The sequence below is a fragment of the Oreochromis aureus genome, linkage group 20 (genome assembly GCF_013358895.1).
Source record: "Oreochromis aureus strain Israel breed Guangdong linkage group 20, ZZ_aureus, whole genome shotgun sequence".
Classification (NCBI taxonomy): domain Eukaryota; kingdom Metazoa; phylum Chordata; class Actinopteri; order Cichliformes; family Cichlidae; genus Oreochromis; species Oreochromis aureus.
In genome coordinates, this window is record NC_052961.1 from 24,695,792 (window position 1) to 24,705,855 (window position 10,064).

At 42.0% G+C, this 10,064-nt stretch overlaps 1 protein-coding gene across 1 annotated transcript; it reads right to left on the minus strand.

The window, feature by feature from the left end:
- Window positions 1-500: 500 nt before the first annotated feature.
- actr5 (actin related protein 5) lies at window positions 501-6,792 on the minus strand. The gene is made up of 9 exons (XM_031738171.2): window positions 6,379-6,792; window positions 5,937-6,175; window positions 5,653-5,822; window positions 5,186-5,403; window positions 4,077-4,241; window positions 3,538-3,642; window positions 3,170-3,309; window positions 2,819-2,951; window positions 501-1,945 (listed from the first exon to the last, which is right to left on the minus strand). Exons 1-9 carry the CDS (start codon window positions 6,760-6,762, stop codon window positions 1,622-1,624), a joined length of 1,878 nt encoding a protein of 625 aa, XP_031594031.1. The 5' UTR covers window positions 6,763-6,792; the 3' UTR covers window positions 501-1,621.
- Window positions 6,793-10,064: the final 3,272 nt, after the last annotated feature.

Consider the following 10,064-nt stretch of genomic DNA (forward strand, 5'->3'; position numbering starts at 1 on the left):
GTTCAGCCCTGCTGTGGAAACCGGGGGCTATTTTATGAGTGGGGTCGCCACACAGTTGTTTTGGGAAAAGTAGAACGTTCTGAACCTTGAGCACAGTTTAACGCCACATGATGCTATTAGACTTCAGAGGCCAGGTTCATAACGAGGACCGAGAAACAATCCAATGTACACACCCTCCAAGGCAACTCACGGTGTGTCAGACAAGACTCAAAATCTTCAGATGAGTGTGGAGGTATATACACTGGGTCACCAGCAGACCGGATTCACCTGCTGTCCAACGACTCCATGAGAATAAAGTCCAATCAGGTTTTAGCATTAAAGGAAATCTGTGGTAAGAATGTGTCTCCTTCAGTCTGGCTGATAAGTCGGCTCTCAGGCAGCTTACATAAACTATTAGTACAAAACACTAAATACTGCTTGTAACTGTATAATAGTGAAGCCAGAGTGAGATTTTGTGTTCATTTGTGCCATCTAGTGGTAGAACAATATACTGCAGCACACAATTTTATTTATTTATTTACATTTAGAGAGCCCATCTACTTTTACCCGAAAATATTTTATTACATTGTTCTGGTGGCATTTAGAACAGAATAACTTTATTCTCCACATTAGCGGAAAATTGTGTGTGAGTCACCAAGTCACAAATAAATTCATAATAAAAATACTGGCAGCAGTAAGCCCACAGTCACACAAATGCATGCATAAAACTTTAGTACAAATACATCACAGAGTCTTATAACTCAGTATGCTAATTGCTTTTGGCACAAATGATCCCTTATACACCTTTTGGCTACCTAAAGGTGTCCTGTGAAGTCATCCTGAGGGCATTAGTTCAAAATAAGAAAGTTATGTGGTCTTATGCTCTCTAATCACTTTAACACCCACAACAGAAATTATATGTTCCAGGGTCGAATTACTGGTCAGATTTTCTGTAATCTGTGACTTAGAGCTCAAAAAGGATTTCTTTGATAAAAACCTACAGGACAAAGAATTAAAGCTGGCATGAAAGAATGTGGAAAAGAAACTAAGACTAGCTGCATGTATAAATAGCACTAGAGGTGTTTGAGCGAATGTGTGTGGACATTCAGTAAACTGAACATTTAACTAGAAAACAGGAAAAGAAAGAAGAGAAGAAGAAGGAACAGAAGACGCGAAATATCAGATTTCTTTGACAATCAAAACACAGACAACGGTCTCCAAGAGGGGAAATGTTTTTGTTTTGTTTTTTAAAAACACAGACATACAAAATAAAATTATATTTACACAATAATACAAAAAATATCCTTGGCCTTTAACAACATTCATTTGATGCCTGTTCAATATGAACTCTTGTGATTTCACCAAGAACAGCAGTGTACAATACCCCTGATTCAGTTACAGTTATGTTTAGACGGGGCATTTCCCGCCTCTCTCAAGCTCCATTTTAGGTTTGTTTCCCAGCGCCTGAAATTCAAAGACCAAAGCGTTCAGCAGGACTGACAGCAGCTTTCTGGCGGTTGTTGAAAAAGCACAATCGGAGTCGAGCTGAAGGAAAGAGGACAAAGTGAAACCCTTCACTTCATCCTGAAATTATTCCTGAACTTCGGACACGTGGGGGGGGGGGATATCAGAGAGGTTTGCATCACGTGGTAACCATGGTAACATCAGCAACAGCACTAGCAGAGGAGGAGGAGGGGGTCGGGTCTGACGTAACCATGGTGATGGCAGCAGGAGCTTCTGTTGATGCTTGCATTGTAACGGATGGCTCAGCAGGGCGAGCGGGTTTAGCGATCTTCATGGGAACGAACGCGTTGGAGGCGCAGTGCTCGCTCAGATACTCGCCTCCTTTCTCCTCGTAGTCCTGTCTGCTGATCCATCCCTCCGACCCTGCTCCAGGAGGGTGCTCCAACGCCCAGCCTCGTGCTCCATGCCAGGCATCCAAGGCTGGACAAGACGCCATGGTCACCTATGAAGAAGTTTTAGGTTACCTTCAGATGATCTCAACAACAATCAAAACATCTGAAAGGACCGGACAGTTTAGCTGGAGTCATTTATCCCATAACTGTTCCCATAACTCACTTCTTTACTTTGAAACAAGCTCTTTTGCTTCATATCTAACTATATGCACTATTTACATGGCTGGCTACTCACTTGACACTTTATTAGGTACACCTTGCTAGTACTGGGTTGGATCCATTTTTCCCCTTTAGAGCTGCCTTAATTCTTCAACCAAGTGCTGGCAACATTCCTCAGGACATTTTGGTCCATAATGACATGATTTGTCGGCTGTCGAGGGCGTTCACTGGATATGTTTTCTTTTTCAGACCATTCTCTGTAAACTCTAGTGATGGTTGTGTGGGACAATCTTCAAAATCACTTAAATTACTTTTTTTCTCCATTCTAATTCTGGGTTTGAACTTCAGTGCCTGCATGCACTGAGTAGCTGCCATGTGATTGGCTGATTAGATATTTGTACTAACAAGCAGTTGAACAGGTGTACCTAACAAAGTGTACTGTGAGTGTATATTAGATCATTTATATTTATGTCACATCCCATGTTGAACTCTTTGCGTTTTCCTACTTTCACCTTTAGAAAAATGTTTGAGCTGATGACTTTAAAGAGACGATACAACCTTTTTCTGGGGTTTTGCGTTCCTTTACTATGTTCAAGTTTTTTTCCAGAGAAAACACGAAAGCTTAAAGTCCAGGGTTTTACGTCCACCTGAAAGCTCTTGTTTTCTGTTTTTTGTGGTTACTGTTTGAACTATTAGATTTTTTTTTCCTTATCAAAAAAAGACAAAGTAAACATAACAGGGTTTTAGGAGAGCACAGGCTGTACCTTGAATTGTGACTGGAAGGGTCTCATGGCCAGCAGTTCTCGCTCTACTCTCTCTTTCATGCCAGGATACTGCATGTTCCCTCCGGTCAGAAATACATTGCTCACTAGCGCCTCCTGCTGCTCTGGAGTGTACCTATTTATGATTAAAGCATCAGAGTTCTCATCATTAACAAAAAAATAAACACCACCAGTAAAAAAATAATAAAAAAGTAACAATAAAAGAATGTTTAGAAGATATAACATAGCATTTTCTGACTCCTTGTAATAATTTAATCAGGATGAGGTTATGTGTTTATATAACTTCTCTGCATATTTGTGCTTTGGTGTAAAACCGTTACATCCCATCATTACCTGGCCAAAACATATTGCAGAGTCTCCATCAGTCCCATCTGCTCCTCTCCAGTCAGCGAGGGCTGGAACAAAATCTCTGGACACCGCAGACGCTCCGTCCCCACAAAGAGCTGGTGGTACTCCGCCATGTTAAACACAGGCTGGAGAAGGAGGACGGGGAAAAAAAAGTTTTCCTTCATTAACGTAAAGTTACGACAAGTACTGACACCACCACGTGTTTCAAATGTTGCAATAGCAAAGTTATGCTCAAAAACTACTAGAAGTTTTTCTACACATTTTGCCACACATGACCGCAGCAGGTATCTCCCTGCACAGCATTAATGAGGCTCTACATGTCTCTGAGACATTCAGGTATCCTGTGCCATTACCTGAACCACATTAGCAGGTTTTTCTGGCAGCGAGTCCTCGGGGAAGTCAGAATCCATCAGTGCCACTCCATCTGTCTCGTCCATCGGCTGTTCCAGCTCTGACACCTGACAGAGAGCGACAGAACAGCCTCAGGCTTCGTGTCAGGAGCACTACATCCACCGCAGCAATCAAGCATAGATGCTGTAGAGCCTCGCAGCACAGTCGTGATAATGACATTTACACCTAATTAATTATTGGATCATTTCAATATCACTTGTGCTCTGCAGTCATTTTCAGTGTAATTTGACAACTTGAGCTCTTCTTCTGGATTATTTACATAACCATCTCATTATAGTTACAGTGCTAGCGCTGTCATATGCTCAGGTCATACATAGCATTCTTCTATTAACTGCTTTACCTTTCTACCAAAAAGCAGTTACAGACTTATTTATCCAAATACTGATTCAGACATAGAGCCTGGAAATGTGGGCACAGCACATGCAAAAACAAGTCAGTACAACCGAATTCTATTTTTTAAACTTGATGGCAGAACACCTACCTCCGCCTTTCCCTCTGCTCCATCACTGTGCAGCAGCTTCTGTCTACCCTGCTCTACAGCCAGCTGCAATTTGTTGATGTACGACTGCAGCTCCTCGGCTGAATCCATATTAAGCTCCACCAGACTCTTGTGAAACTGATCCAGCAGGCCGTCCTCCAGCAGCTCCTGCACGCACGCACACACACACACACACATTACTCTATGATCATTAGGTGAAATACTGAGAAAGGATGAATAAACTCTAAACAGAATTAGAGTAAACTCATTTGGAGGCAACAGATGTAATTTTACATATTTTTTTAACTTTTTAGCTCCATTTCCAAACAATATACATCGAAAGTCTGTATATTAGCTCACTGATTTTTTTCCTGCACAATTTTATCAATACAACCAGTTTCTGAGCTTTCAATGAAACAAAAAACTATCTTTGAGCCCACAGAGTACAAATTTCTTAGCATATCTTCATGTCTTCTCTTGCTGGTGCCGTAGTTCCTTTTGATGATGCATGCCTGGGTAGCTGTTTTGTTTACCGCCATCCATAAGTAAAAATGATTTACTTACTAGACATAAACTCAGATTTACACCATTGAATAACTAAAATCCTACATTGCTTTCAGCTGTTTGATGTGTTTATTACTGAGTGCCAATTTCCATCTTGTCCTCCGTCCTCAGCTGGAACAATCAATCAATCAATCATCTTTGACTCGCAGTGTAACTGCCAACATCTAAATTATGCATTTCTTTTTCTGCAACTCTCTTTCGCTCTTGCTTGGTCACCCATGGTGTTGCAAATGATTCCCGCAATCCCAGTGGAAGTGCAATGGAATGAAAATGTATCTGCCAATCAGGTGCTGTGTTAGAAATCATGTTGTTTGTCAACACTGCACTACCATTCCAACTACCGTAAGTATGCATATTAATGTACCAGCCTAAAAACAAGATCAAACCTCCTGTTGGCAGTTCCATTGAAATATAGAAAGGCAGGCGTTTAAAAAAATGGAAAAAGGTGAGAGAAACAAACAGGCTGACTGATAAATAAGACAGGAATCCTCCATCAGAGAGACAACTCTCATGCTTGTGAACTTTAAAAGCTCCAATAAGGTCCTTGCCTGTACTGCTAAGAGTCTGTCCAGCCTCTCTTGGTCCTGCTGCAGCTTCTCTTCTCGGCGGCGAGCATTAATCTCTTGAAGTCGTCGAAGTTGCTGAGCTCGTCTCTCTTGCCGCTCCTCTACACTCACACAGCCCCCCGGCACCTTACTCGAAAACGGAAGCTGCATACGGTGAACTTCCCGCTCATAAAACTCTGGGCTGCGCCACTTTTCCAGCTCTGTGGAAAACACAGCACAGAGGAAATGCAAAGTCAAGGGGAGGAGAAAGCACATGCATGCACCTCTGTGCTGGCTCCTCATTCCTTTTATTCACAGTCATCTGTTTCTCTAGGAATTCTGAGGAGGAACTCACTGTGTGCATTTTACTGATGTTACTTAAATGATCCTTAGCTATCATAAATCCAAAGCATTTAATTGCTGTCCCATAAAAAAAATGCATATTTACATGTGCATGGATATATTTGTACCTTCATGATAATCCACAGCGGTGTAGCTGTGCTCATGCAGCAGCTCCTCCATGCGGCTGAGCGTGATGGCAGCAAGGTGACCTGGGTATTTCAGCTGCAGGAGGCGCTGCAGGTAGGACGCTGCCTGGCTCCCAGCCACATTCACACGCTTACAATTTACAGCATCCAACCTCAAACAAAAACCAGATCAGAACTAAAACTATGGTGTGTGATAAAAATCAGGAAAGCAGAGCAAACAGTAAAAGCTGTATATAAATCATTCGTTTGTGCATGTTGATCCTTACCTGCCATTAATAACCGGCAGGATGTGTGAGCAATGGTACCCTGAGGACAGAACGATGCCCGTGTGTGGTGACTGGAGCTTCCTCTGATTGTTATTGTGGTAGAAACTGTACAAGGAATCCACACCGTAGGAGACGTATGGGACGCTGTAGCACTCAAAAAGCAGCTCTGACATCATCTGGCGGCAGTGCAGTGGGTTGCAGGGCGCCTCTGTCAGCACAATGGGGTGATCCACACTACCCTGCAATAATAATAATAAAAATAATAATACAAATAATAAAGTGGTGCTGATGTATTGTCTGTCCACGTGACTTGCATGACTATAAACAGCTAGCAGAAAATATCCCGGGAGTTAAGTTGTTCAATTAATCCTGAACTCCAGATACAAAACCTTCAAACCGACCAACGTTTCACTTAAAAATGACTAATTTAACTTCCGCTCACCTCTGACGTGATGCCCAGGTGTGTAAACACATAGTCGAAGATGAGCTCCTGGATTTCAAAGTTGACCACCACGTTTCGGTCAAACTGGCTCTTCAGCAACCACCGCAGCGGCTCCAAATTGGGGATGTCGTTACCGATCTGGGTCTCACTGCGGGCAGCGCCTCTGCTTCGCGCCGCCACCGACTTGAACAGGAGCCGCGGAGGGTCGAGCTCGGCCCCCGGAGCCGCCCAGCCGGCCCGTGTCTGGAAGGAGCCGTTATCTATCACTATAGGAGAGGGTGTGGGGGTCAGATACTGTGCGGGGAGCTCAAAAATCGGATCAGGAGAGGCTTTCCAGTCCTGGAACGAGAAAATCTGACACACCGGTCTTTCTTTGGAGGCCATTTTGAAAATGTGTAACTGCAAAATACAACCGACTGGAGGCTCGGTGTCACCGATTTAGAGTTCCTGACAGGTTTTTAAATAACTTTTATTTAACCTTTCATAGACAGTGTGTGATTTTAGCAATACGAACTGGAAACAAACACTGATTAAAACACACACACACACACAATATACATGACAAATCCGAATGGAGAAAAGCATAAGACTAATAGTCTAGCTCAGTGATTCCCTAAATATGAGACGCCCCCCCTGGTGGGCTAGCAAAGTACTGCAGGTGGGCCCCAGTAACATTTATGTACAGTTGCATTCATCCATCTATCCATTGTATTTATATACAAAGTGAATTAAATCTGAGAATAGGAGGTGGTTAGTTTGTGATATTACTCTTTACTCTTATTTACTGCTCTTGTTTCGAAGTTTGTGTCCCAGTGGCAGGTGGGTCACACTTTGGCCTTAAAACTGTGTATATACTGGGTAGTCTGAGCAATTTATAGCCAAAAGCCTGTATTAGTTATATATTTTGAATAAAATGTTCACAGTTACAGTCCAGGTCACAGTAATCTAAGGAGCTTGGAAAGAAAAGTGACTGGACTTCTTTGAGTTTCTTGAAGACCTTTCATCCAACAAGCTTCTTCAGTTCTATGACCAAATAGTGGAGAGCCCTAGTGGGAGTTGTCCCTTAAGATGGTCGTTGACCCGCTATTGATCATGTGCCTCATCACATGAGCCAAGGTGTGAAAAAGGGTGTGGGTCATTATCAGCAGAGGTTTTTTGGGTGAAGCCATTGTGAGACCTTGCCTCACCCTATCATGTGACTTCCTTCCTTCCTTTTTGAAATCCTTTAAAGTGACTTTGTGGAGGCCTCCCAAGAACTGCTGATGAACTTCTTGGTAATATTTAGAGTGACCTATGCACTACATCTGCTACTTCAGTTATTAGCAAAAGGACTAAATAACACTGTATTCATTTAGAGTACAGACGTCTAAAGCTGGTAAACTATTCCCCAAGTTAGAAACTCAAAAGTCTGGATAACTGTATCAGAGCACAGTGTCTAGTTTTGTTTTGGGCTGTTGTTTTATATCATTTTTTGTTGCAATAACTGGACTACAAGAAATTTCTGATAGTCATTGTTTGGAATATAAACGTTAACAACAACAGAACCAGGACAGTGGTATATGTACAATTTAGAATTTTAGAGTTTTAACAGTTTACAGTTTAATTAATCAAATCTGCCACTGAGATATTCAAAAGTACGTATCATGTCTTTAGCATTTTATATTCTTTTTGGGAATTATTTTAATATTTCTTCTCCTCTACAGGTCTTCTCTTCTGTTACTATTAGATCTATTAAGTCATTTCCCCTTTGCTCTCTCCCCACCCTCCTGTCTCCTGTCAGCACTGTCCTGTCCAATAAAGCCAAAAGGGATCATGTTCTGAAACGTTTCATCATCTTCCAAAGCGTCCTGTCTTCTAATGTAACTGAGGCTCCCTGAGCAGAGAGTCTTTTTGACATCTTCATTGATAAGAATCCGCACATGTAAAGCTGTATTTGTTATGTCCCATCCCTGATTTTCAGCTGGGAATGAGAAATTATAAAATGGGTCCAGAAAAACAGAGGGTAAAATGTGTGGGAATGTGGTAGCAGACAACCGTAGGTGTTTAAAATGTACCAATGTTGGAAACTTGTGCTGGAACGCAGGAGCAGAAAGAGACACACGTTACCACGATTTGTATCCACATTTATAGAAAAACTGACATAAATATACCTGCCTTTCACCACTAGAGGTCGTACTTCACCGTGTGAGGGTGATTCATGTGCTCATATTTTCATTAATAGTTCATATTTGAGTTATTATAGCCAGATTCTCGGATTAGATCTGTTAATAAACATATAGACTTACCCAAAAACATCTGTATCTTCACTCTCCCAATACAAGAATTTTGACTCCTCTCTAGAATAATATAATTGCCTTTCAAGAGATTTTTCCCCCTGGTCTGAAGCTCTTAAATTTACCACCAGAGTCATTTCAGTCTGTGTGCAAACTAAAATAAATGTTACAGTTACAGTTGTTTTATTTTATTTTTAACACACGCAGTATCAGCTGAAGCCGTTCAATCTGTTATTTCACCAGTAAAATTCCTGGATTGTTTCCGTCTGCCATCCTGTTACTCTCAGCTGACCAGGCAAAGCCTCAGCTGGATATGTGGGGCACCTGCACATGAGAGCTACTGTACGTCCCTGTCGGCTTCCATTCAGATCAGCCATCCGCTGCATTATCTTAATGGAAATGGAACCCACTGTGGCAATGAATGAGACACGAGATACAAAAAAAAAAGATGTTTTGGCAAGTATTAAAATGGAAGAATTGTTTCTTTATCTTCATCTTTTCTTCTTGCAGTTTCTTATACTTTGTTTTTGTAACCATTATGCCCACCATGTGCAAATGTACACTTCATCTACTTCACATCCTGTGAAACTGAAACACAGCGAATGCACACAAAAGGCAAACACACTCAGTTAAACCACTAAAATGCTAAAGACTGAAATACAAGACTGAAGGGCCAGTATTATGCAAATCCAGCAAAGGAGTTCTGCTGATTCTTTTATTATTATTATTATTATTATTATTATTATTATTATTATTATTATCATTAATATTATTATTATTATAGTTATTATTATTGGGGGCAGCATTGTTTCCTGGATGGCACAGAGATGTCGGGGAGGAAGATGAAGAAGTGTGTGTGTGTGTGTGTGTGTGTGTGTGTGTGTGTGTGTGTGTGTGTGTGTGTGTGTGTGTGTGTGTGTGTGTGTGTGTGTGTGTGTGTGTGATGGGGGGGGTTACAGTATGATGTATGATGGTGTGTCACTGAAGCACGAGCACAGTTCACTGCTCAGGCACAAAGCTCTAAGTGACTGCCGCCCCCTTCCTCCTGATGCTAATAAGCAGATCTGGGTCACATCACCCTCTCAGACACACACACACACACATGACTACATACCACTGGTAACACACAAACACACACACACAACCGCATCCATACTATCCACACATCCCCACACAGAGAGAAAAATATATCCCCTTCTACTTTCTGTCCTTTCAACACACACACACACACACACACACACACACACACACACACACACACACACACACACACACACACACACACTGGCGTCCGTTCCTCCTAGGAGCCGAGACGTGACTTTGTGCTGCTGTCCGTGCACAGTGCTTGCAGCGTTATGCTTGTTGTGCTTGTCATCCAGGCAGCGGTGATGAGGAGGGGGCAACTGATAGGCT